Here is a 27637-nt window from a genome sequence, read left to right on the forward strand (position 1 = left end):
TGACACTAAAATTAGATATTTCAAGACAAATTGGTGAGGGTATTCTATATAGTGTTTTGGTTGAAGTTATGTCGTGTAACAAAAAGCTATCCATCAAATCCTATTTTTGCTCGACTGCACTGTCCCCATGTGGTGAACCATGGCAATAAATTGAAATGCTAAAAACTGGGTCCCACAATTAGCTTTGTTTCAAATAATGACTGTCAATCTTTATTTATAAGACTTCAGGAAGCCAAACATGATGGTGGGTAAGTGTTCTTTAAACCAGAGAGAAACAAAAGAAATTCAAAGCAAAGTCAGCAGCTGATGTTCGAATTTTCCTCTCAACTTAATATCTAGACTCAGGGAAAGCTCTAAAGTACAGACACTACTTTTAAATATGCATGTAGTGTTTATCCTCCACTAGTTGGTTTGTACTTGATCACAATTGCTAACCTTAAAATGATCTCAAAAGACAAACTGACTGCCAATTCTAGCAAGTGAAACCACCTTTAACTCTAGTGTGTACAAAGACGCAGAAGGGCGCATTCTTACTCATTCCAAACTGATCCTGGTCCTTTAGGTCAATGCTATTGAATCTTTGTGAGACAAAAACATGGCAAATTTTTAAAAGATAAGGGGCACATTTGCGAAAGAGCAGGCAGTTAGAGGTGGGGTGATTGACACAAAACCATGGCACTTCTTTTAATCTAAACAAAAAAATCAGGCATTTGAACAGGCGAAACATGTGATAAGGCGGAAAGAGGAATCTCAAACATCACAACTCACGCAAGCATTTCGACCCAGTCTGCATCCATTAAGATGTAAAACAGCTCTTACACGTTGCTCAGTTGCAGCCCAAAGGAAAGTCAATTTTTTAAAAGTTATAACTTTACATTTTACACACAAACATTGTGTCTGCTGTCTTTACTGGAAAAACAAACAGCTGCAAACAATTAATGGTGCACATTTCACTCACATACATCATTTCTTTGACAAATACACTTCAAATTTGAATCCATATCATCAGCTCCTGATGGTTCATACAGCATCATCCAATATGTTAGTGCAGCAAGTCATTTTTTTGGGAATACAGCCATCCCCCCATTTTTTGTAGCTGCATATTCTGTGAAGTCAGAGAGGACTGGAGCTTATCTCAGGTGAGACTGGGTGACAATTACGTTCTTATTTTCCCAATACATGATGTTATTATATATTTGACGGCAAAAGTCTAGCTAACCCTCACACCTTGTGATGAGCTGCAGTGCATCTCTGCATGTGCACTATGTGTGTCCCAGTTGTACATAAGATATTTTCAAGTATGAGAGAATATTTCTTTACTTAAATGAAAAACGGAAAAAAAGATTTACTTGCATCATTTTTGTAGAAAGTCAAAAAGAAAAGGTGTCCTTTGAAGAGAAGAGGGATAAAAGGGATATCATTCAGAGTCTGTCCAAAATGATTGCAGTAACTGCTTGGATGCCAGACACTCCACAATGTGCAAGCAACAAATAAAACAACAAGGACACCAAACAAGTTTCTGGACTGCAAATGAAACTGTGTGCTGAGTCCTCATTCAAGACAAATCTAAGCATAAAACAATTTGTCAGAGACAGATGAAATATGTAATGTAGTGCCGAGACTGACTACTAGTAACTAAGCCTGGTTGTTCTCCTTCCCAGCACACCGGTGCTGTGAAGTTCACATTTGGTTTTAAATGTCTGGGTCAAAGTGTATTTTTGTTCTAACTGTGGCCATCAGCTATTGCCTTAGGTCTCAGGATCAAGGTTGTGGATCCATGGGTACTTTTTCCACAGGCAAGGGCCTAAAAATAATAAAGGAGAGAAAAACAACTAAGAGAACACTGCCACTGAATACATAATGTAAGATCACATCACCACCACATGTAGTCAAAGGTTCTTTGTACAAAACTAAAAAACCATGCATTCTATCCCATCCTGACTTACATGGAACAGCAACATTGGGTATTGACGGTAATCATGCCAGGCTACTTCCGTTTAAGGGGGGAAGAATCTTCTTCCTTCAGGACAAATTTTTTCCTTAGAGCTTCTGAAATCAGAGTGGCGGAGTCCTCTTCCCTGAGAGATGTACAGCCTCTGTTGTACCTGCATCAAAAAATAAAACAAATTATGTCTCCATTGTTCAGCATTAACAAAACATTCTCGTTACAACACTGGAAAAGATGCCATGTGTTCACTAGTGAGCTGCAGAGTTGCTGCTAATCAGAACATCCCACCAAGACTAACATAAATGAATAATCTCATACTGAGCTCTGTTCCCTCACCTGTCTTTGCTCATCTTCATGCGGTTCATGTCCTTCAGGATGTCCATAACATCAGCAAAACTAGTGGACTTAGATAGCGACACTGTATCCTCCTCTGCCTCCCGGAAGTCCATACTCGGTCTGTCCAGGTCAAAGGTTGCCGATGCAGTCATAGAAACAGGAGGCAAGGGGTCGGGAACAAGCTCTGACACCACTGAGACCACATCTTTCTCATCCTCCTCCTCTTCTTCTTCCTCCTCTTCCTCCTCTGTGACATCGCTGATGACAAAGGAAGCCGCAGCTGTGGCAGCTGGCTGGTAAGATGCCGTTTCAAACGGGGCCATGGAGAAGCTCATGCTTGTGTCATCAGGGGACAGGAGGTCAGGGGTCAGGGGGTTGGAGCCTGACAGAAATAAAGGAATCAGGGTGGAGTATCATTTTCTTATGCCTATTTATGCCTTAAATAGAAAGCATTAAACTGGGATAATAAATACAATTTTCAGCAGAATTTTTTTATGATGGGGTGAGGCCAGCATCCATTACAGTGATCCCTTGCTATAACGCGGTTTATTTTTCAAGGTTTCGCTACTTCACGGATTTGCATCGTGCATCGTGTTCTGATTGGCTAAAAAGTCACTCCGCTTCTTCTCTACCTGTGCGTCAATAACGTTGCAGTTTAATATGTACACGTACGTAAAACAGCTTGCCAAATTTACATTACGTACGTGCAAATTGTTTGAGTTTCTCTAAAACCCATAATGTCAACAAAACGCTATGGACCGGCAAAAGCACCTGCGGCAGGACCCAAAAGGCAGCGGAAGATGCTATCTATCGCAGATAAAGTTAAACTTCTGGACATGCTAAGGGAAGGTAAAAGCTATGCAGCTGTAGGTCGGCATTAAGGAATTAATGAATCTTCCATTCGTTCCATAAAAAAGGAAGAAAAAATCATAAGGATGACAGCAGCAATAAGTTTTAATAAGGATGCAAAAAGGGTTGCAACTGTCCGCAACAAGACCATGGTAAGGATGGAGTCTGCATTAGCTCTGTGGATTAATGACTGCAGGAAAAAAAACAATACAGGTGTACGTTACAGTTCTCCAACATAATCGATGGTGGCATGTCGGTGTATAAAGATCTTTTTGCAAAGAAGAAAAAAGAGCAACAACAACTGCCTATCACTATGTTCTTCTCCCGAACAAACACACCTGCAAAAGAAGAAAACACTGCAGAGCGGAGTCAGCATGCAGCGACTCAGTGTGAAGAGCAATGGAATACACCTGAGTCACTATTTGTCCGACTATACTTTGTATTTTTTTCATAATCATTTAAATTTTCTCCCGTTTAATCCAATTACTCGGGTCGCGGTGGGCGGTGCTAATCTCCGCAATTTGAAGCCTTCTGTTCACATTGATGATTAAAATTATTATTTGACAGTACAGTAAAGAAGTTATTTGTTGAAAAACTGTTTCTAAAGTACTTTTATTTGTGAAACAAATGTTTGAGCCTTTAAAATGGTTTGTTCTTTCTTTTCAATGTACATAGAGTATTTAATTGTATAATAATTGTTAAAAAAAAAATCAAGGTTTCTACTTCACGGATTTTGCCTATCACGGGTTGTTTTTGGAACATAACCCCCGCGAAAAACAAGGGATTACTGTACTATGAAATACAAACACATCAATGCCAAATACTCAAAATGAGGATCACATTACTAGCCTTACTTCTTAAATGCATTTCTGTCTAAAGAAAACACAATCGTCCTATGAACACCTGGTCCATATAAGGTACTCTCATACCAGAATCACTCGCCACAATCTTGGCAATCTGTGCACGGAGTCTGCTGAGTTCGTCCTGCAAGGCTGTAGTGCGGTTCAGCGCAGTCACCCCAGGCTTCTTTAGCCCCTCCATTCTTTTGCCCTCGCGGCGGAAGTTAGGCACAGAGGAGTTCCGGTGGAGCACCAGGAGAGGCGTGGGCCGCCATTCATGCTTCAGAGGACGAGTGTCGCTCCTGAAGACAGAGGAAACATTGTCATGTATGGTTTATGTCATTTGATGCCTCTCTCTTTTCATTCTATTCCTCAGAAAAAGGCTACCTAATTGCGGCTTTTGCCTATACATCCAAATTTAATTGTTAGATTAGAATGTTCAGTTATCAAACCTCTTTATGAAATGCAAAACCAAACAAAGGGCTGAATTCCCTGACAGAATATAGTTAAAAAATAGGACTGCCTTTAGGCTGTACATGGTCACTGCATGATTTGGTAGCCAGCATGGTCTGAGTAATGGAGTTGTGAGTATTGACCACATTTGTCCATAACCTTAGCGGTTGTCTCTTAGGGCTTGACTGGATATTTACCGCACTCTGGCATAGGTCTCTTCCTCATCTGCAACAATCCACGCTATGTCTGCCAAGGTAGGAACTGATGGGCCATCAATGGGCCGAAGAGGGGCCAGACCAGGTAGTTCCTAATGCACAAGCATATAAAATAATGTATCATAGACATCTAATCCATATTATTATTATTATTATAGGCATGTCATAGTGCCAGGGAAAGATATCCCAAAATAAAATGTACTGTGCTGAAATTGGGGATGTGTGGAATATATACCTGAAAACATGCTCTTTGTGGAGGTCTGATGGGAAGTGTGGAACCTATTCTTCTTACAACGCTGCGGGTGGATCCATGAGGTTTATTTTGCCAGATAGGAATAACTCCCTGCAAAACGCAAATTAAAAATACTTCAATTCCAGTGTAAATCTTATATCTTACATTTCAACAAACTCATGACAAAGAAATGCAGTGTTAAAATAAAAATTGTTAAACAGTGGGGAAGGAAACGTACTGTCTCTGTTTCCATGGTGATGGTAGGCCAGTCTCATTCACTACCAAGTCGCACACCAATGCTTGGTGCTCGCAGGGGTTTTGGACAAAGTAGTTCAATAAACGAATGCCATGTCAGTGTGACTGCCAACTCCTGGAATATAATTCAGTGACAGGATGATTGCATCTGTTCAGATAAAAACATGGAGAACATGAGAGACAATTTATGTCCAACACAAACAACAATTCATTAACAAGTTTCTGTTTCAGTAACATCTTGGAGTGAACAGCATCTGGTGAATAAATAAATAATTTTGGATGTTTAGGAAGCCCATAGTTTTAGGTATCATGTGTTTTCCCCCCCATGTTGTAGTATCATACGAACATTAGGCTATTTGGTAGATCTTACAAAATGCAATCTAATTTATTTAGATAATGTCACTGTCCTGCTTTTTGGAAAATAAGACCTGAGCACAGAGCAAAACAGATACGCTTGCGTCGCACAACAGAACAATTCATGAAACCGTATGTGCAGATGTCAAGAATCAGATGTCACTATATTTTTCCAAACTTGAAATGCCGTAATTTATAAGAACTCATCGTTTTTACCTAGATTAGCCGTAGAATTCAAAAATTTACTGATGACACAAGCAGGTACATGATGAACCAATATGGTCGACAAAGTAAAGAACGTGGATTGTGAATAAGTTAGCTAATTACTAACTAGGTGACATAGGTATTCAAAAATACAACAGAGGGACCGTCAGCTAGCTTTAGCAACACAATTATCGACCCCCAAGATTGACCCTCAACTGTGTACAATGCGCAATTCTTTTGAATAACTTTCGCTAATCTTCACGAAATACATTCAACGCTGCAAGATCAAAACTTACCGAAACATATAGCTGTATGCGGGTAAAACAAGTCTTTCAATTGCTAGCGCAAGAGAGATTCTCCTCTTCGTCTTTCAGAGTAGCCCTATATTCCGGAAACCAGCGCTTCCTCTTTCTACCTTCTGATTGGCTGGAGCATCATAAGCGTCGACTTGAAAGAACACGGGAGCGCCTCTCAGTGGTCGGCGTGTAAATTTCATTCATCAAACGATGGACAGGCTGACAGACGAGGTTAGACAGGAATCTCCATGGACTAGGATGTTTGCATCATAGTCCATGGAGATGACATTGTGATCTGCAGTCAGAGCAGGGAACAGGTGGAGGAGAAGCTAGAGAGGTGGAGGTTTGTCCTGGAAAGGAGAGGAATGAAGGTTAGCCGCAGTAAGACAGTACATGTGTGTGAATGAAAGGGACCCAAGTGGAAGAGTGAGGTTACAGGGAGAAGAGATCAAGAAGGTGGAGGATTTTAAGTACTTAGGGTCAACAGTCCAGAGCAATGGAGAGTCTGGAAAAGGGGTGAAGAAGCGTGTACAGGCAGGATAGAACGGGTGGAGAAAAGTGTCAGGTGTGATGTGTGATAGAAGAGTTTTAGCTAAAATGAAAGGAAAGGTGTACAAAACTGTGTTGTTTGGTCTAGAGACAGTGTCACTGAGGAAAAGACAGGAGACAGAGCTGGAGGTAGCAGAGATGAAGATGCTGAGGTTCTCTTTGGGAGTGACCAGGATGGATAGGATCAGGAATGAGTACGTCAGAGGAACAGCACATGTTAGAGGTTTTGGAGATAAAGCCAGAGAGGCCAGACTGAGACAATTTGGACATGTCCAGAGGAGAGATAGTGAATATATTGGTAGAAGGATGCTGAGTTCTGAACTGCCAGGCAGGAGGCCTAGAGGAAGACCAAAGAGGAGGTTTATGGATGTAGTGAAAGAGGACATGAAGGTAGTTGGTATGAGTGAAGACGATGCAGAAGACGAGGTTAAATGGAGGCAACTGATTTGCTGTGGCGACCCCTGAAGGGAAAAGCCGAAAGGAATAGAAGAGAAGAAGAGGATACGATACTGCGTCATAAACAACTGTGGAACAGTGTCAACAAAGAAACAAACAAACAAACAAACAAACAAACGAAAGAATGAACAAACAAATGGACAGAAAGACAGATAGACAGACAGACAGACAGACAGACAGACAGACAGACAGACAGACAGACAGACAGACAGACAGACAGAGAGACAAAACAAATCTGTTCATTCATTTAATTTTTTGACTTATTAATCATGTAAAGCAACAGTTATTATTATTGGTTATTTTTTTTCTTAATTATTCCTCTTCTTCTTCTCCTTTCGGCTTTTCCCTTCAGGGGTCGCCACAGCAAATCAATTGCCTCTATCTAACCCTGTATTCTGCATCCTCTTCTCTCGCACCAACTAAATATACATAAAAACATGATAAAATATACAGTATTTTTGTCCTGTTAAAAGTTCATATCATTTTGCTTTCCTTGGCACTCATTCATATTTTTGTTTGCTTTCTAATTTCTATCAAACAACAAGTTTGGAAATAATTTAAAAAAAAACATTATTACAATATTGAAACTAGAACCAAGGCAGTCACAGACTGCAACATCCTGCAACACCCCTGAATTCAAAATTTTACCCTGACCTACTTGGCATAGGTCACAAAGATCAAAGCTAGAGATTTGACCTACTGTCATTGATCAAAGCGCTAGCTTTGATCTATGGTCTCACTCAACACTGGCCTTCTCCTTCGTCTTTCTATCTTATGTGGTTCATGAGTGTACAAAAGTTGAAAATGACCTTGACCTATTTTTCTCAAAATCAAGGTCATCATGTCATTTTCATCCCCTTTGCTGCCAGAATAATGTGCTTTTCGTGTCATCTTTCTATCTGCAACAGTTGCAAAGATATTTGGTGGACTAACGAATGGACGAACAAACAAACGAACAGACAAACACACGAACACTAACAATTAGAATACATCCTCGCTTTGAAGCCGGATGTAATGAGCAGCATGGGGACGCAGTGGGTAGTGCTGCCACTGCTGGTTACAGCTGGATCAGAAATATGGTATCCTTAATGCCGTAGTTTCGAGTTTCAGTATATATCCATTCAACCCATGTCCCTTTCCAAAGTGAAAATATACATTGAAAGCATGATTGTATGGAAGCAATTCAATTTTGACAAAATTCTAACTAATATCTCAACAAGACAACATAGAAAATGACAAATGAGTATAACGTTTGGCATTTTGTAGTGGCATGTTTTTAGTATAATGATGGATATTTAGGGTTGGATGGATAGTTGAATTGTGGGTATTTCTCAAAAAAAAAAAAATTTCAACTCCACACAAAAATCAGTCAAGCATGCACAAACCAGGCATTTTAACTGTTAGCACAAAACATTCCTTAAGTACAGACATTATCAGAAAGACATTTCTGAAGTGACAAGACTGTGGTTGAATGCCCCCAAGATTAAAATACATCTGGAAAGACAAGATAGATATCTTCGCCTACTTCCGTCGTAGCTACAGTCTCCAGGACGGAGAGGAACTATCTTGATTTAGGCGTGATGGAGCTTAAAAAGCTGGGTGGAGCTTGGCTATTTAACTTGTTAGTGTTGTCTGCAGTGATATCATAACACTGCAATATGAAGATCTGCTCATATGACCACCACCCATCTCTCTTCATTGGTATAACACAGGTCAGTCAGGATTTTCTTCAGTGAATGCCTGATGTTCAGAGGAGTTTCTCATCTTCCATTGCTAATCTTGTATTTTTTGCTTCCATTCTAACAGCCTCGATCGTTTTCTAATGTAGCCCAAAATCCCCACTTCCTCCACGGTTGTTATCACATCTCCAGCATTCATAGGAAGCCAGTTGTGATCATTTATGAATAATATCACTTGGCAAATTTTGAAGCTCGTCGAGAATGAATGGCAAAGCTAAGCTAACCTTGTTAATGGCAGACAGATGAAAACGATATGTCATGACTAGTCGAAATGATGGCTTTGCATAATGTAGCCAGAGGCATTCCTATGTCATGATTCAAATACAGCAGATACAGCTGTGTAATGCTAAGAAACAGGCAGTGTACTACCTAGTCTATTATAAAGCGTCACATAGAATAGATGTGTAAATATATATTACTTAACATTATTATATGAGACATAAAGGCGTAAAGGTGTTCATACCATTCATTTGTCTAACCTGTTCAGCAAGCTTGTGTAAAAAGATAAACTGATTAAAAGCAAATCACAGACTGCAGTCATATGTAGTGATTGACTCTTTAATGGACCTGGAACCCTGAGTCCATTTCACTTTTAAATAGCTATATAGCTAGATCACTTCCTCATGGGGTCATGTGGCTGCAGGAAGGATTTTTTTTTACTACTCCCTTCAGGTCCCTGTTGCATAAAGTCAGTCCATGTTTTGTGACTTAAAGTCTTGCGTAGGTGGTGTAATTGGGTCCAAAGGAAGACATGGGGAATAAAAGGAAGCGGAAGGATGCCCACTGAATCCCTCATCCAACTGCAAATGCCTCCACTGTCAGCATCAAACTGAAGAAACAGAAGATGGCCCAGTCTGTGAGGAGGCCAAAGACTATCGACGCCATGGAGTATAATCCTCAGAGGGAAAAAACTAGGAACAGCTACTTCGGAAATGTCAAGACCAGGTCAGGAATCTAAATACAAGGATTAGTGAAAAGAAAATGACTAAAGCTCTAAGCAAATATGTAAGAAGTTTGGCTGGCTTTAACTTTCCAGATTTAAGCATGCTACAATTACGTCTTTCATTATTTATGTAAAATTTGGCATTTTCACCCAGTTTTGATATTCAGCCCCTGAATGTTTTTATCAAAGACCCTAATGCAGTTGAGAGCTATAGCATTTTGTCAGGAACTTCCTTCCCTGGCCATCACTGATAACAGCTTTCCTGTTTGAATTACTCTGATCAGACTGTGCATGATCCACTAATGTTTGACACTTCACATTTCTAAACAATAAAGAATTGCAATTACAGATAAACTCTATCTAAGAGTAGAAATTGTGTTTGAGTCTGAATGATGAATCAAGTCTGAATGAAGGCAAATGGGATTTGTCTGTGTAGGTTCTCAGTCATCCAGGTCATGGTTATCCAAAAGCTGTTTAAGTCAATCCACTGGACGTTAAGAAAGTTCTTGAAGACGTTTCGTCTCTCATCCAGTGGATTGACTTAAACAGCTTTTGGACAAATGGGATATTCGGAAAGTTGAAATAGTGTAATAATTGTGTAATAATTACTTTGATGCCAGTGATCAGTTACAAAAAAAAATTGTAATAATAATGTCAATTATTATTTGAAGCCATTTGATGGAGAATAGTGTCTTGTTTCTTATTAAAAAGTTTAAAATGAAAAGTCACAACCAACGTTTATTTTAATGACACTTTTAGACTAATTAATAATTGATTGATAAAAACAAACAATGAACAGACTAAAAAATAAAGAAAATAACTCATATTAATGTTTGATTGAACTTGAAATACTGCTAGAAACATTTCAATTTCAATTTTGTCTGTAAAATATATCATCTGCATTTATTTGAGAACAAATCAGAAGATTTATGTGATTTAAGCATAGTTAAAGAAGTCAGTATTTTATGTGGTTTTTTTTCTTCCCGCAATTTCCCTCAGGCTGGGTTCAAAGCTTCCGCCGGGTGTTTCTCAGCCTCCACAGTTCGCTAAGCGTCCCTGGGAGACTCAGCCTCAGGGCAGAGCATTGCAGGAGCCGTCAGTCAGCACTCATCTTCAGAACCAACCCATTGTGGGCCGGCCTCTCAACCACATTCCTCACATCAGAAACCCCAAACTGCGGCAGTACTACCTACAAGGTGCGTGAGTGTTGCTCCTTTCACCTGGCATTGAACAGCCTACATGCATGAAGTTGCAGTGGGATTAGCTTTTCCAATTTTCTTTTTATTATTGTCACATAATACTAAAGCCAGTTGACAGTAACTGAAGTACAGTAATTCATATGTGGAGTGTCAGTGTGTGATTCCCATGAGGAAGTGAAGATGATGAACTACTGTACTCAGGATATTTTGTCATAAGGCGAGACAGTAATCAACATTTCTCTTGCTCACAGGGACTTCATGGGATCTTAACAATCCCATGGTGAAGCAAGAGAATATGGTTAGACCATCAGATGACAGCACAGGCAGCAGAGTGAGTCACATTTCTTTGTCAACTGACTTTTCAGATGTTCTTGTTGTGCTTGTCTGGAATGTGGAACCTGTTGTGGAAACAAGAGAAGAATGGGACACATGCCACAGAGAGCTGATATATTGATGCATCTGTCCATCATCCTGTTATTTAGTATGGAGCAGGCATTGCGATTGGTAATTACATCAGGCTTCAAAGTGGTGGTGTATTGTAATTGTCAGTGTTCGTGTTCGTGTTATTGTCCATTTGTTCGTCCGTTCGTTCGTTTGTCCACCAAATATCTTCGCAGCCTGACCTACCCTGAACGGTCAAAGCTATGCACTTGTCAGGTACTACATTAAGTCGCGGGAAGTTCCAGTCTCTGACTGCCTTGTTGGTTTATGTTTTTATAGAGCTTGTAGAGCTGTTCTTGATAGACTGTGGGACAACACAGACCAGGGAATGTAACATACAGACATTTGCTCTCAGGGCACATGGCTGGAATTTACATTGGAAAGCTGAAAAAGGTGTTTTGACTAAAGGTAAAGTGACTTATTTGTCCTTTACTTGGAAATTTACCAGATGTTTAACTTCTTGTTCATCCTCTTCTATTGTTTTCTTTTCTTCATATTTTATCTCCTCTTCCTTCAACTTACCACCTGATGCTTAGTTGGTCGAAAGTTTCCATGTTTTTGACTCTTCAACGACTGCAATATTTTTTCTTCGTTGCTCTTCTGATTTGATTTGCAAATATTTGAGCTGATTACGATTAAAGCACAACTGAAAAGTTTGATCCACAGGATCCAATGGGACATATCACTTTTGAAGATGCACACAAACCAAACTCAGTTAAGCTAAATATGAATCAGATCACATGGTTTGAGATTCTGCTTTTCTTTCAGGACCTTCCTGGGAACAAAGTGTTCAACAACTCTTCTCAGCTCAACAACATCGTTGCATCCTCAGAATATGAGACTAAAAGCCATCACCATATCTCTTACTCCTATTTGAACTTACCCTCTTTGTCCTCTACCCTCATTCCCAAAGAGGTAAGAGTCATCTGAGAGCTCATGAGGGCGCCAGACTCTTAGTGTCTGTATTTTGTTGTTAAAGCATGGAAATGGCTTGATTTTACATGCAAAGGAAGACTTTTTCTCTTCCGGTATTATAACGTCTGCTGCGAAGCTTTCAGGAGGACATGTATTTCCCATTCTTGAAACCTTTGATGCAATCAGTACATAATCTTTATTCTATGTCTGTTTGCAATTAAATAATAATATTTTTACTGCTTGGGATTTAAATGCCACATACTGTTGCTGTAAAAATATACCTCCTGCCCTTCATCCACTACTCATGTGAGCTAAGATGTGAATATAAACAAAGGCAAGGGAGGGAAATGCAGGCCTGCTGAAAGAGGAAGTAGACCTTCTTGTCACCAAGTTGTATCTATTTCAATGTCAGACCTATTCTTATCATGGCTTCTACTCTGAAGCAGCTGGCTGTCCGGGAAGGGAAAAACAATTCCAATGATCAAGGATTTCAGCCAGAACTAGATACAGGTTCTGGTCCTAAACAGAAAGAAGAGGTGGAGGCAGATCCGGACGCTTTGGAAACACTCACTGCTCAACATCAGTCGCCCTCACCAGAGGCAGAATATGACAAACTGCTGGTGAGTACAAAAAGGGCTATTAATTTAGCATTTTTTAAGCATACTGAATGTGTAGTTGAAGTTAACAGAAGCAATATATTTACTTCAAGTACTACATTGAAGTACAGTATATTGTTATGCTTCACTGTATGTTAGAAGGAAATGTCTTATACCTCCTTAAGAATCTCATTCATGCATTTAGTGTGAGCAGTTCTTTTACTGTGGTCAATAATCTCAGCAGAAAATTAACTATTTGTAAAAAGAATAAACATGCCTGTGGGTTTAGTTTTGACAAGATTTTGGATCCATTATTTTATAAAGATTTCTGGGGCATTGGCATTTATAACTTCATGGATTATACCTATGTTTGAATGAAAATCTAAACATTTACATCCCATTATAATCAACAACATATTAAAGTCTTACCTGGGTCCAAGTAACTTTCCAGAACTGTTGTTCCAGATCGTTTGCAGTTCTCATTGTGTCTCTATTGAGATGAAGAAATATACGATAATGGCTCAGATTTGCAACTACAGTTAAGTTCTAGAGTAAAGTGTGCTGATTAAGTATTGTGTATCTACAAACATTACTGTGGTAGGTCATGGAGAAAACCACCATTATGATTAGGGGTAGAAAAAAATTATCTTCACTACAATAAAAATAAAAGGGAAAACTTTTTTTGAATGACTTAAATGGTTAAAAATTAGAAAGATGGTGACTAATTATTCACTGTATTTGTTGCTAACACTGATGTGACGCTAATAGGATGTGGAGGCGGTGCCAATGCCTGATGGACAGCTCTGCTTATTGGCTCTGCCCGCAGAGTGTTGTCAGGGGGAGGGGCCAGGGGCTGTGCAGTACCTGAAACTGTTTTGCCGCTACATTACTGACTGTAAGGTATGTAGACCAAATTTATCTTTGATCAGTTTACAATACCTGTGGATATTTTGGGTTAATGCCAACCATTTCGCTTTCTGTCAGGGCGTGGTTTCAGGCATCCTGTTGGTGACCTCTAATAAGATCTTCTTTGACCCTTGTAAGACACATCCTCTGGTTAAGGAACACGGATGTGAGGAATACCTCTTGTCCTGCTCCGTTGACAGTTTAGCATCTGTCTCCTTCTTCTCTGACGTCTCACATGTTCACTTCAACACACCCCAGCAGAGGTCAGTAGAGAATCACTGTTTACCAGCACAGATTCCACGCAGATCACACGGTCAATACAAGTGTTTTCTTATTTATTTGTTATTAGAAAAAAAGGAAAGAAATTTTCCCAGAAATTGAGAAGAGCCAAAAGGGGAGCAAGCTCCTTCCCAAACCAAAAGGGGGGGTCAGTGCCTGAGCTGGAATCCGTGACTCCATCGGAGCTGTCCCGTCTGGCTCTCAGCCTGTCCAAAGAGGGTTCAGGGGAGGAAGAGGAGGCAGTGAGCAGAGACATGGCGGAGACTGAGAAAGAGCTTGATAACAGCCCGTTAGTGATGCTGTCGGAAGGGTCCGTAGGAGCTCTGGGTGAGGCCGTCATGAACAGTGCTGCCACTTTCTGCTGTGGAGGTCAAGAGGCAGCGAGTACACAACTGCAAGCTAATGAAAAAGAAATGTCCTCTATGAAGAGTAAGACTGCATGTGTGAATGTCAATTGTACCATCTGGGACTTTGTTTGTTTTTTAGTTTCTCTACCACAGTTTAACCTTCGTTTTTGTTTTTCCAGCACCTCAGAGGTCACCAGCAGGTCTGATGTTTGTTCGTCTTCGGTTTCTGCCGTCTGCAGGAAAGAAAAAGGTTGTGGGGCTTCAACTGGGCTCCACCAAGCCTTCACCCAGAAAGGATGCCTGGCTTGCCCTTTCACAAGACAGGTAACTAATAATGTGAATGGAAGAATGTGAATGGACCAGGGGTTTAAAGAGGTGCAGCGCAACAACAGAGTTCAGAAAATATTGAGAATTGAAGAAAGACCAAGAGTGGGGCAAGATTTGCTCTGTCTAGGATTAGAATTCGGGAAATCATGTGGAGTATTGACTTTTTGGAGTATCAATGGATGTAAGACACAATGATGTGAGGCTGAAATAATGAATCATTATTATAATTACACAATGTTTTCTGACTCACCGCCATTCTCAAAAAATAAAGCACTGTTACGCCTATTGCTGCATTGTTGGGAAGGCAGTGATGGAGGCAGCAATATGTATGCAGAGCAGCAGCAGCTTTGACAGCCAGAGGGAGAGGTGGGAATTTGTTGTACCTGAAATAAACCAGAGTGAGAGAGTGTGTGTGTACTGACAAAGAAGAGAATGAGGAATGCTTTGTGTGTATACAGCAGTCCAGCTGGAGTTGTCTGCCTGACCAGTTTGCAGACCTACAGCAACTCATTCCATCAAAAACACATCCAGCTCGCAGTTCAGGCTTTCTGCTCACGAGCGTCTCAAGCCCAATTCAAGAGAACCCCAGGGGCGTCACTGTTGAAATGCACTATACAATAATTTCCAGAGGTTTCATGACACTTTGCTGAACTGGTTTCTCTTTAGCTTCCAGTAATAAGAATGTCTTCTTAACTAGTTACTAGTCAAATATTTACTTTTTCTGTCAACTAATCTCTCACCACTCAGTAAACATTATTAAAGTTTTAACATTACTTTCATAAAAAGCACAAAGCTAGCACTTTAAAAGCTAAAACTGTCAGTTAGTTACATTTGCTTATTACTTATTACTGAAAAATAGCATTAGAGGTAACACAAAAAATAAGAATACATCATTGTCTTAAAAACACATGTATTGAACATGCAGCAAACAAAAGAAGCGTTCAGTCATATCTCCACAAACATCAACAAAGATGCTACACACTGCAAAGTGTTCACAATCACAATTGAAGTTTCAGTTTTCCAACCCTTCTCAGGATTTTATGTTAGGTCACAGTGGAGTGGATAGGAATTGAGTTGTCATCCAAGAAATAAAACCAAGCACTGAGAATTGTGTGAAATAAATTGACCGCTCTCATTTATTATAACGTTTCGTCCAGAATAAAAGGGGACACTTGAATATTTTTTGGGGCTTCATGTAACATATTTTATGTTTCGCCTACTTCATTCAAGAGGAACAAGTTATAATGAGCGGTTATGAATAATAATGAAAAGTAAACATACCAAAGCAACACTGCTACCACCACTAACTCAATGAGAGATGAATGCTTACAGAGAACTAATGGTTGCTTAAATTCGTAAGTCTGAATTCATTTACTTTTTAATTTTTTTCAATTGGTATAAATTATACAGCATTTAGTTCTTCTGTTCAGGAATAGGGTTTGAGTCTGAAAATGTCCTATAATGAAGGCTGGTTGGAAATTAGATTAATGCTCAATTTAAGTTAAATAAAGTGCATTGATTATGATATATAGCATACAGTCTGCATGACAGTAGTTTTCCAATTCTTCTATCAGCTGTAACACTACCTTTTCTAAAATGAACAAAATCAACCAAAACTCCAAAGCAGTCCAGCTGCTACGTCTTCCTCATTGTTTCAGTGAAGGGATGGTATGCTTGCTAGAACTTGAAATATTAATATTAGTGGAAGTAAACCAGAAAAAAAAAATTCATTAATGTGTGAATGTGCGTTATTTTTCATTTAAAAAATGTACAATGTAATGCACACGGTTCTTCCTGCTCTGCTGTAATTACACTGGCTTTACTTGGTTACATTAGGATTGTATGGTTCAGTGTATTCTATACATTCTGAACATATCCAAAGTAACACAGGCTATATGTTTGCAAGGTTTCAATCAAACAGGTATCTAATGTATTATAGTTTTTTTCTTTCAACAAGAAAAATAAATAAGGTCACTCTGGAGTGTTCAAAAAATGTCAAAAACATTAATGTAGTGATTACGACGGTGATCTCGGACAAACTATCTGGGTGTGATTTTTTTAGATTCTAGAAGTTTAGAAAGTTTTGCTACTTTTCGGATTAGGATTATGATAAAAACATTAATTTCTGATAACTAAATGCAAAGTCTCATTGTGAAAAATGTACAAGAGAAAATGTAACAAACGGAATATTAAAATGTACCACTGACATAACCTCCCAGAGGTCATGTCATATTATCGTGCTGTGTTGATGCTGATGGTAGTTTGTCATGTCAGCGTATTGAACAATGTCTTTTCTCTACAGCTCCGATGAGCTCTACACCTACCTTACTCACTGTCGACCAGACCTACGTATAGTTGAGGAAGGGGAGGAGGACGGAGAGGCGGACCATGACAAAGAGGAGTTTGTGCTCATTAAGGACAAAGAGGAAGAGGAGGATGACGAGATGTCCCATAAACATCGAGGCTCAGGGGATGACTGGGAGGTGAGCGAGTTCATTTCGGTCTGACGAGAGTGGACAATGAGAAATGGAAGATAAAGACATAAAGACAAAATTGTGTTGTTGTGCCTCTTGAGTTTCAGGTTGGTCTCATGTGTTTTGTTGTAAACGTGTCCGTGTTTTGATTCAGATGGTGTTGATGGAAGGGAGCGGGGACAAGCCGACCCTGGTCGTCGACAGGGATCCTGAAGGACTCAACAGTATTGTAGCGAGCAGCACCATTTTAGAAGCTTCACATATCAGAGAGGTGAGCGGCACACAGCAGCCACTCATCTCAGTCTACCATTAACGAAAGGAATGAGTTAACAAACACTTTTGAATTTTCTTCAAATACCCCTTTTTTACTTTTAGCAAAGAAAATAATGATAATTTGAAAAGCAATTTGAAAACTTTACAAATGAATTCTGAAGCTGAAAGGCTTTACTCAACTTTTGCTTATTTATTCTGTATGATGTTGACTGATTGAGGTAATTTTAAGTTTTGGCAAAGATTGAGAATAAGGCCTGGTAAGGATTTATTTCTCCTTATTGAAGGCTATGTGTATAAAGTTCACTTTCCTGGATTATAATACATTACACTGGTTACACATTATGGTGTTGTTTAGTCAGGTTCAGTCAGCTATTCCAGAGTTGTCCAGGTGTAAATATTTAACAACTATTTTCTTTGAGAGACTGTGCTTCTGTTGTGCCGGTTATATTCTCAATTTAATTTAATTTGACACTGCTTTATTTAATATTCCTGTGGGATTTACTATTAGAACATATCTGTGTGCCTTCTTTTATTTTGATGTTGTCTTCCTTCTTTCTCTGCTTTTTCCAGCTGTGCAAGGAACTTCCTCCCAGGACGGTCGGCCACGCCTGGCAGCTGGCTTACAGTACGTTGCGTCATGGCGCCAGCCTCAAGTCCCTCTACAGAAAACTCCGTGCTACAGACTCCCCCGTCCTTATTGCAATCAAGGATGCACTTGATGAGGTAAAACGTACCACATTTTAATTCCAGTATTCATCATAGATGCTGAAACATTATGTTTTCTAATTGTTCCTTGCTCTCTTACGTCTATCCTCCATCAGACATTCGGGGCCTTCCTATCTCACCCTCTGAGGCCCAGCGAGACATTCTATGGCACAGGAGAAACCTTCCTCTTCATGTTGCATCCTCGCTTTAAGGTTCACCATCTAACTGTTCTGTAAAATGTCTCCACAGCATCTCAAATCCTCCACAAGATTATGCTTTCTGTTTGAAAATTGTGGTTGTGCTTTTGCGTTTTCTTTGCAGTGCTTCAGGTGGACAGGAGAGAACTCCTTTTTTATTAAAGGAGACTTGGATTCCTTTGCTATTGGAGGAGGCAGGTAATGTGTTGGTTTTTGTTTTTGTCTTCAATTTAATGTGCACTGTTCTGTCTGGAATCTTTTCTGTGTGTGTAAAAAGAACAGCCAAAAAGACAATTCTGTGTGTTCCTTCCCTGCAGTGGACACTTCGGTCTGTGGGTAGATGGGAATTTGTACCTGGGTCGCAGCAGCCCCTGCTACACCTTCAACAACTGCTGCCTCTCAGAAACCGATGACTTCCGAGTCATGGAGCTGGAGGTGTGGACTTTCAGCTGAAGAGACTTGGTGATGGCAGAAATTCTCCTCAACTCACCTCGTCCCCCGCTTCACCTAGTCAGCATTTATCTCTTTAGCAAAGACTAAGCCGTTTCTTTATTTCATGGCGACATCCACGTACAGAAAGGAACCACAAACTGCTTGATATTTCAGTGAAAGGGATTTTAATGAACTGGAATGAAGCAAACAGGGCTGAACTTGAGCAGCTCGGTGCTGAAAAGTAGGGCTCTGCTTCAAGGTTGAGTCATTCCTTTGGTTTGGCAACCACACTGAGTTCCACTGAACCACGGGGAGTTGAACTGTTATGAAATTGGATTCTTTGAGTCCTCATTTCAGCAAGAGTGAGCTGCGAATCTCAGAAACTTTACTTTGCTCTTAATGTGGATCAGTAACTTGGTCATATTTCATCATTTATCCTGTGAACATGATGCATGCCCTCCTCTTATGTAATCAGTCAATTAATCCTGGACGTTTTAAATGAGCAATTTTTACGAGAGGATTTCTCTGTTGAATTCACAAGCACATCACAGGATCCCACAAATACTGGCTTCCCTTTGCTAGACAACTATTTTAGTGAGTTTCACCAATTAGAATAAAGACAGCAGAAATTTGCACTGAAGATAATTATGCAAGACTTGAAGCTCAACGAATATCTGTACCAACATAACATCTTTTTTGTGACTTTTTTGTCCTGATTAGTACTCAACTGAGGTTTCTGGTTATGACAGAAAAAGCTTGAGAAGCACTTCATAATAATGCCATTTTATCTGTGTCATTCTCTCCCGAGCCTGATCTGCTGTACTTTGCTTATGTTGTACAGTACTGTAGGTTAGATAATAAACTGTGTGTGGAACTTAAAAACCATAATTTAAAAAAAAAATTGTCCAATTGCATTCTGTGGCACAAAAGAAGTCAAAAGCTTTTATTTTTTCTTAAATTCCAACCAAATGATTTTCTCTAATCTGGTTTTAAACATGAACAAAACAAGTAGCAACACGTTGGATTTATTTATCCTGTATATATTAAAAACAATGTTCTTTGGTGTGGTCACATCGTCATCAAAACAGAAAAACTGCAAAATAATTACATTTGGTTCGAAAACTCAAAATACAAGAACTAAATCAATCCTTTTAGTGTTTCTTGCTGCTTCTGTCCCCTGAGTCGGAGGAGGGCATTGCTCCCAGCAGTCTCAGCACAACATCTGGCACTGCCCAGCCTGGAGAGAGCTTTCAGGCAACGCCTTCACAAACTGCTAAGGGACAACTGGAAGGGCAACAAATGCTCCAGCTCCACCTCTTGGAACGTTCAGCAGCATGAACGCTGACTCAGTCATTAAATATTGCATATGCATCGCCAGGATAAAAAGAAATAGCGCATATTGTGTGTATGATTTGTCTTTGGAAAAGCCTTGGTCTGCATGAGATCAATGTGTATCAGCCTCTACAAGCACAGAAAGCAGATTTAAATGTTTAAATACTTGTTACAAATGCTTTTGCAAACTAAGCAGTATCACATTATTAAAATATACTATAGTGACACGTAACTGTAGGTTTGAGAGGTGATATTTCCTGGTAGTTCATAATTCATTGGACAGTTTATTACGATACAAATACTGCATTAAAAAACTTTCTGGCCAAAAGGAGACACAGTAATGGTAACAAAGAGGGTAGGAGGCTCAATGTTTTTTCAGCTGCCTACACTGACAAGAAAAAGTCCCAACATAATTTTTTAGAGGAGTTTCCTTATCTTGGATCCCACTGAAAATGACCATCCATTTCCTGCACACTCCAATTAGTGTGTTAAGTACTCCTTGGATTTCTCTAAGCCTTCCTTCAGGAAGCCGATATACGTAGATGTGGAAGGGTCTTCAAACCCACCAGAAAAGCTGAAAGTTGCTCCATCCTCCTCTGGTTTCATGGCAGTTTGGTCCAAAAAGAAGTTGGCATTGATGTGATGGACCTAAAACCAAACACAAGGAGAAAGTAAGAGATTATCCTAAGGTAGCAAAAACCATGGATTGAAGATTACAAAAGGATAAACAGATTTCTTTTGTCTGAGTGGGTACTTGAGAATTGAGCTTCGAGATGGAAGGGAGTGCTTCTAAACAGTGGACTTCACTGTAAGGTTTTTATTAAACTGTAGGCTAAAAAAAAGTTTTAGTTACAATAGTTCCATTGGGCAGCGCCACCATCATCTCAACAGGGAAGTTGTACTTCTCCAAATGTAATCGAGCCTTTTCACTCAACACACTGTTGAGATCATCAGCCTGTGAAAGAAAAAAATCAAAGAAAATATCTATTTAAGAGCAGAAAGTTAGTTGAGCAACTAAAATATAAAACATTTGTTAAGTCATCTAATTACTGTCTGACTTGCTCCAAGTGTTGCACTGCTCACCTGCATGACCTCCAGCTCTCTGACCAGAGACCAGCTGCTTATGAAGCTCTGGTTGAGCAGAGCTAAGACGGGCGAACTTTCCAGGACTGTCTCCCGGAGAGTTCGCCCGGAACCTGCAGAAGTGTGACCGACAGGAGATGTTAAAAAATATCATCAAAACATACAATTCAGAAATAGTTTCTTTCAAGGACTGAATGTTTCTTCCTATTAAAGTAGGTTGGCAACTGACAGGAATAAAACTCAAGTCTTTTCTCAGCTCTCCATTACATGATGCTGTTCTGCTGTATCATGTTAGTGATCTCACCTCAGCAGGACTGGTCGTCCAATGCTCCCCAAAGCAGAATGGAATGCACCAGTTTATTCTCTGCTTCAGCTCGCTCAAAGGCCTCTGAAAAAGGCAGGTAGGACACCTGGAGAAGAACAGAATGAGAACAATCAGACTGTTCTTTTAAAGAATCAGTGTTGAACGACTGCTGAGTAGATGTTTACCTTCTTGAACGGGTAGAGGGTGACATCCAGGCGTCGAGCAGCTTCCTGCCGACTGATCTCTGTGGTCCAGTGGATGTCCTCAAACACAAACTGGATGGGCTCAGCGCTGCTGTCTCGACTGTCAATGATGTTGCCCTCCTCATCCATGATGATGGAAGGAGTGGAAGGGCCGGTGGACTGCAACTCCAACTACAGACACATTCATGACATTCAAGCATTTTCTCAGAAAAGAAACATTGTATATCTGCCAGGTTTTATTTTGTGATATTTAAAATTTTGAATAAGGAGTTTTATGACAAACATAACTACGTAAGAAAACAAATCATTCTAAATATACCGTTGCATATTACTTGCAAAAAAATGCCCACAAAACTTCTCCCCTGTTGAAGGCAGGGAAGTCAACCCTAACCCTAAATATAGCTCTGTAATGACACAGCCAAGAGCAAATAGAGGAAGATATGGTTCGACACATCTTGGCTGTCAGAGAGGAAATATTCCTCCTGAACTTTTACAGACAGACATAAGTAAGGTTTGAAACAAAATCAACTAAAAATAAAAAGAATTGCACCACATGTCTTGATCAAAAATTCGTCAGCGTAACGGCTACACTGTGTGGCCAGGAGGATGAAGAAAACTGATAGAACATAATAACATGTACAATAGCCCACTTTTAAAAAAAACAATATTAATGGGATCTACTTACATGCCTACAGGCCCCTTTGTGTATATATGTGTGTGCTACAGAGGCCTGTATTCACTAATATATATGTATTAGTGAATCATTAGCTAGAGTGTGCGTTCTTAATTTCCCTGCGGGGATCACGCCAGTATATAAAATAAAAATAAAAAAATACTGTACTTTAACATACTGTACAATAATAGTACAAGAAACAGTTGTACCTGGGGCAGGTATCCGATGTCCACCTCCATGTTGCTGCTCTCACTGGCTCCATACAACCACTCCATGTCCACATTCAGAGACCTGGGACACAACAGGACTTTTTAACAGAGGGACTACAGTAACTGACACCATCACAACCAACAGAGAATGTGATTTAAAGGTTTACCTGTCATTTGGGACGTAGAGGTGAAAGTGGCGTACGTGAGAAGCATCTTTAGACAGGACAATGCTGCCAGTAAACTGCCCGGGGGTAAACCAGAAGGGAAAGTCAGGAACATCATTGAGTTGGAATTCAGCATGAATCCTGCAGAACAGAGGAGTAGTTAGTTCTAAAGGATGTACGAAAATGTGTTCCATTGTCAATGTGCGGCAGGAAGAGCTTGTTGTAGCTCTTTGAAAGTGTTTTTCTAGCAAGTTTGCCTCAAACGAGGTCCACTTATCACAGCTGACCAATTTCCAGGTAAAACTATCCATTTAAGATTTACTTCAAATCAAACATAATGTTAAGTATAGATATTATATTGGGACTCGAGAAGAAAAATCACCATTAAGACTTTTCACATCTCCACCTGAACTGTTTCTCACCTGAACACAATGTCATAATAATAGTCATTGCTGGCACAAATGCAGGCGACCGCTCCTTGGGGAGCAAAACGCGACTTGATGAAGGGCCGAGGGTGGAACATGCTTAACAAGGAGTGAATGAGAACCTGCACAGGGAGAAGAACTCTTATTAATATGAAGCAGGAATATCACAGATCTCAACTCAGTCACACATTCAACAATGATGCATGTTAGGGATACCTCTTTCCCCTTTGGAGTGGGAGGGTGGTAACGATTGTTGGGCAGGTAACCAGTGAAGATGTTGAGCTCGCTAGGAATCACCCACCATGTGTCTCCCACCTCAACCTTGTTCTTTGGGGGCAAGAAGACTCTGAACTGGCTGGCAGAGAAGGATGCAGAAGGCACTGCTGGGGTCTTCCAGGAGCGTAGGCCACTCAAAGATCCGTGAGACACCTGGAAAAGTATGATGAAATTCACTTACCATCGATAAATTCTTCAAAACCACATAATGTCCTTCTTCGGAACAAAATGTTTGCTACAATTTGATCCATCTAAGATCAGTTTAAGTTTTTGTTTTTATTACATCAAAATAGTCCCACAGAGTCTTTACAATCATACAGTACAGAACCATAAGACATCTCTTACTCCAAGGAAACCATCCTTGCTTTTTGTCATGGAGTCCAACACCAGAGGCTGCATTTTGGCCTCCAAGGTTAGAGTCTCTCCATTGGGGTCATGGGCCACTTCTTCTTCAAAATCTACTGGAGGAGTAATTCCTACAACAAAGCCACAGGAATCAGTCAATGTGGGGTTATGCAACCAGCAAAACTGAAGGTTTTATTGGTGAGTGAAGAGAATATATTATTGAAATTAGATATCCTGCAAGAAATATAAAGAAATGAACCTGTGAGTTTCTCAAGAATTGGTCTGAACTCCTCAGGGCTGAGATAAAGGTCATGGTTGGTGTCTAAAGAGGAAAAGAGGAAAAGCCCCTCGGCGCCCAGGGTTTGAACACTCTCCTCCTATTGGGTACAAACATGTTAGATGTATTGTGTTACTTTTCAAACGCTTCAGTGATTTTCAATGCAGATCAGATCTAGGACAGAATCCATCTATTTGTTGAATGCATTTCTCTTAAGTAGTGTTGCAGAGAGTCTGGAACCTGAGTCAGGGTCGGGGTAAATCTGAACAAGGTGACAATTTTCACAAGCTCACATAAAGGGACATACATTCAATCACACTCACAACAAAAAATAATCTAGAATCGCCAGTTCTCCTGTTTTGCATGTTTCTGGACTTTGGGAGGAAGAAAGTCCTCGGACAGATTTGAACTAAGGACCTTTTGCTGTGAGGTAATGGTGCAGCTTGTTAAGCAATAAACTACCCCCAAACTACATTTTTAAAATTTTTATTGTCTCACAGAAGTGCCACACATGCTCACATCGACACCTTCAGGCAATTTAAAATAGTCAGTTCTCCTATAATGTAGATTTCTGGACTGTAGGAATCAACGAGTTCTGACTGGAACCTCTGGCTGTGAAATAACAGTGCTAACATCCACACCACCTTGCCAATTTAGTTTCATGTCTCTCTCTCTCTCTCTCTCTCTCTCTCTCTCTCTCTCTCTCTCTCTCACACACACACACACACACACACACACACACACACACACACACACACACACACACACACACACACACACACACACAAAGTAGCAGGCATGGAAACACTTGTAGATGTGTCGCTTGCTATCTTATTCCTATTGATAGTGTAATCCTGCCCTAAAGATGGGCCCAGGGGCCACGGATTCCTGTGGTGTCAGTCAGACCCTTTGTCATACAGATGCGTGCTGACTAGCGCCTGTACAATGGAGGAGAGGAGGGAGGTAACAGGAACAACTTGGAGACCCTTTAATTTGTGGGAAAACAATGGATTGTGTTTCAGCTGCTGACTCAGATCCAGCCACCTAATAAAACACCATGTGGTGGAAAAACCGCAGTACATGAGGTGTTTAATAGTGATGGATTCCTGACAAAAAGTTACACTGAACAATCCTTCTGAGAGCAAACATGAAAATGTCCTCACGAATCATACCAGTTGAGCCAATTTAAACTTTCTATTAAATCACACACGCATCTTGAAGTGTGTGTGTATATGATATGACAATTGTGTGTTCGTTTTCTTAAGAAAAAAGAATCTCCCTGAAGTTGAGATCAGTGTTATTTTAAAGGTCGTGTATAACGTTGTTACACAGGATACTCACTTGGCGTTTGAGTAGCTGAGCATCTTGGTAATACTTGAACCCAAAAGAGAGAAAGGGGACGACACCGACTAGAAGCGCAGTCCACAGCCCCTTGGAGACCCAGGACGTTCTGACCAGACTGTGGTGACCATTGCGCGGTGAAATGCTGCTCCCATCCTCGGTGGTCGTTTTATCCACGTCTGCGGCCATCCTCGACCTCTACGAAAGCTAACATTTACACGGTAGCATTACCATAGAAATAACGTCCATAAACGCGACTAGAAATGTACACCTTCTTATAAAACTGTTAGGAATCTTTTATAACAGTTCTGCTATCTTATAAATCCGAGGACCGTGCGTCCTTTCCGCCGTTACACTCCCTTAGAACAGCTGTGGATGTTCGCCAACCGCACGGACTCACTTCCCTCATCCAATCTAAAACCTCATCGACGTAGCCAATAGGGATCAAGTTACCCGATAACCCGATGATGTGCCCGGATATTCAGAGTGTATTTTTCGAAATAAAAGCACTCCTAAAAAGCTAGCCATGTTTCACTCAGTATATTAACACAACCACACTTCCCATACCTACAATAGATGTATGTAGCGTCACGACACCAAACATTACTGTAAGTCATATTGTTACATAAGTGACTGAGCCGGTTAAGACACTGGATTACAAAAGGTCAGAACGAAAGTTGGCGATCTATATTTTGAAAATAACCGGATGTTGGTGTTATTTATCTCGAATTGAGCGCAAATTTCGTGTGGCATGGTGCTCACTGTTAAAGGGCAGGTCTGATTTTTTTCTTCCAGGGAATGTCTCACAAAAATGTAAATTACATTGTACTGTTTATGCCAGGGGAAATAGACTTTACATTTTAATGTAATTTCGTCTCTTCCTGTAGAAATGAATGGATTGTGTTGGTTACAGTTCTTTAGAATCTTTACATGTGTGTTATAATATTGTTATCAAAATAACTTAACAGTCATTGTGAGGAGAATAATAGCTGATATGCAACAGCACAATTCAAAGCCCAGCATGGTTTGGTCTCACATGGTCAGTGTGCAAAAATGTGGTGACTGAATTCCTTGATTTTCAATAGTTTCAGTGTACAGAAGTATATAACAAATTCATGTAATGTTTGAATTTTCAAAAACGTCAGAAATTGAATTCCAAGAGCAATAATATTCATTTACATCTTTCCACACAGGGGTGGCACAGTGGTTAGCTATTGCCTCAAATGAAGGTTCTGCCTTTGAAAACCAGACCTCGGACCTCTCTGAGGTAGACTGTTTACACTGCACTCACATAAGCAGCAATTCAATATGTATCTGTTTGAGGACTGTATATGAAAGTTTTGCAAATTTTTTTTTATAAAATAAAAAATATCCTCCTGAACACACACACATGCACACACAAACATCAAACTCAGATGTGAGCAAAGACAACAACAAAAACGTATTTGAAAGAGACAGCAGCCCTTGTGCTGTGGTTTCATTTGTCAGCACTGGTTCTTAAAGGTATGTATTCTCTGCACTCTGCTCTTTTTCCTCCACACCCCAATATTGACTCTATAATCCAAAAGGTCACAGAGGCTGTAAATGCTGCGTCAGCTAAAAACCACATCAAGCCTAAGAGATTCCCATTAAGTTCTACACTACAACAATCCAGTCTGCTCTCTGCAACATCACTGCTTTTTTTGGTTCTGTCAGCAAACAGGACAGGAACGGACTACAACAGCCCATCAGAACTAAAGTTGTGAAGTAGAAAGCAGAATAGAGGCGTTTTATTTTTTTGTCAGAGCTGCGACACAATAATCCAACCCTTTCAATTTATTTTTCAGGCACTGACATATGGTTTGTGGCTCTAAATCATATTCATATTTTATTAGTCACTGTGTGACATGAACAGACAAAACAAATTCTGTTGCTTCTAGCTCCTAAGCATGCACTGAGTGTAATTGCTAGCACTGGAATCATGGTTAACAAAATGACCACACACCAGCTGACAGCAATGCAGATCACTTGTTCACAATCTGTTGGAGTACAGCTGAAGGTTTGTCATCCTCCACAGGACAATGTCATCTACATATTCGCTGGTCATGTTCATTTCAGTTTGAATGTCATGAAGTTACAAAATAATGTTTTATTGCTGTTGATGACTTGATTGTGGAAGATGAATAAACTGTACATCTACAATTTCAGCGCAAAAAGTGTTCCAGTTAGAGCTTTGTAAATGCCACTTGTAATTTTGACTGGGAATG

General features: G+C 40.0%; 3 protein-coding genes across 8 annotated transcripts; 1 reads left to right on the top strand and 2 right to left on the bottom strand.

The window, feature by feature from the left end:
- Window positions 1-656: 656 nt before the first annotated feature.
- mtfr1l (mitochondrial fission regulator 1-like) lies at window positions 657-6087 on the bottom strand. Of its 2 annotated transcripts, none has more exons than XM_068338745.1 (8): window positions 5982-6087; window positions 5111-5275; window positions 4876-4983; window positions 4623-4732; window positions 4063-4274; window positions 2285-2666; window positions 1947-2105; window positions 657-1804 (listed from the first exon to the last, which is right to left on the bottom strand). In XM_068338745.1, exons 2-7 carry the CDS (start codon window positions 5123-5125, stop codon window positions 1988-1990), a joined length of 945 nt encoding a protein of 314 aa, XP_068194846.1. In that variant the 5' UTR covers window positions 5126-5275; window positions 5982-6087; the 3' UTR covers window positions 657-1804; window positions 1947-1987. The 2 variants fall into 2 exon arrangements, with proteins under 2 accessions (XP_068194846.1, XP_068194847.1); XM_068338746.1 differs by having other exon boundaries at window positions 5111-5242; window positions 5982-6072.
- A 2490-nt stretch (window positions 6088-8577) lies between these two features.
- Window positions 8578-18787, top strand: si:ch211-15d5.11 (nuclear receptor coactivator 7). 5 transcript variants are annotated; one of them, XM_068339168.1, is made up of 16 exons: window positions 8578-8698; window positions 9440-9670; window positions 10668-10864; window positions 11119-11198; window positions 12077-12223; window positions 12667-12843; window positions 13588-13719; window positions 13804-13988; window positions 14075-14433; window positions 14531-14675; window positions 16981-17161; window positions 17307-17423; window positions 17996-18148; window positions 18247-18342; window positions 18452-18525; window positions 18645-18787. In XM_068339168.1, the coding sequence occupies exons 2-16, from the start codon at window positions 9570-9572 to the stop codon at window positions 18778-18780; spliced, it is 2280 nt and encodes a 759-aa protein (XP_068195269.1). In that variant the 5' UTR covers window positions 8578-8698; window positions 9440-9569; the 3' UTR covers window positions 18781-18787. The 5 variants fall into 5 exon arrangements, with proteins under 5 accessions (XP_068195269.1, XP_068195271.1, XP_068195272.1 ...); XM_068339170.1 differs by having other exon boundaries at window positions 12670-12843; XM_068339169.1 differs by having other exon boundaries at window positions 8594-8698; window positions 9450-9670.
- Window positions 18788-19768: 981 nt separating this feature from the next.
- Window positions 19769-25806, bottom strand: selenon (selenoprotein N). Its single transcript, XM_068339173.1, has 12 exons — window positions 25392-25806; window positions 24033-24150; window positions 23774-23904; window positions 23369-23581; window positions 23150-23274; window positions 22731-22868; window positions 22564-22645; window positions 21664-21852; window positions 21479-21584; window positions 21175-21287; window positions 20945-21046; window positions 19769-20739 (listed from the first exon to the last, which is right to left on the bottom strand). Exons 1-12 carry the CDS (start codon window positions 25578-25580, stop codon window positions 20572-20574), a joined length of 1674 nt encoding a protein of 557 aa, XP_068195274.1. The 5' UTR covers window positions 25581-25806; the 3' UTR covers window positions 19769-20571.
- Between the last annotated feature and the right edge of the window lie 1831 nt (window positions 25807-27637).

Source organism: Antennarius striatus, chromosome 17 (assembly GCF_040054535.1).
Source record: "Antennarius striatus isolate MH-2024 chromosome 17, ASM4005453v1, whole genome shotgun sequence".
Taxonomy (NCBI): Eukaryota; Metazoa; Chordata; class Actinopteri; order Lophiiformes; family Antennariidae; genus Antennarius; species Antennarius striatus.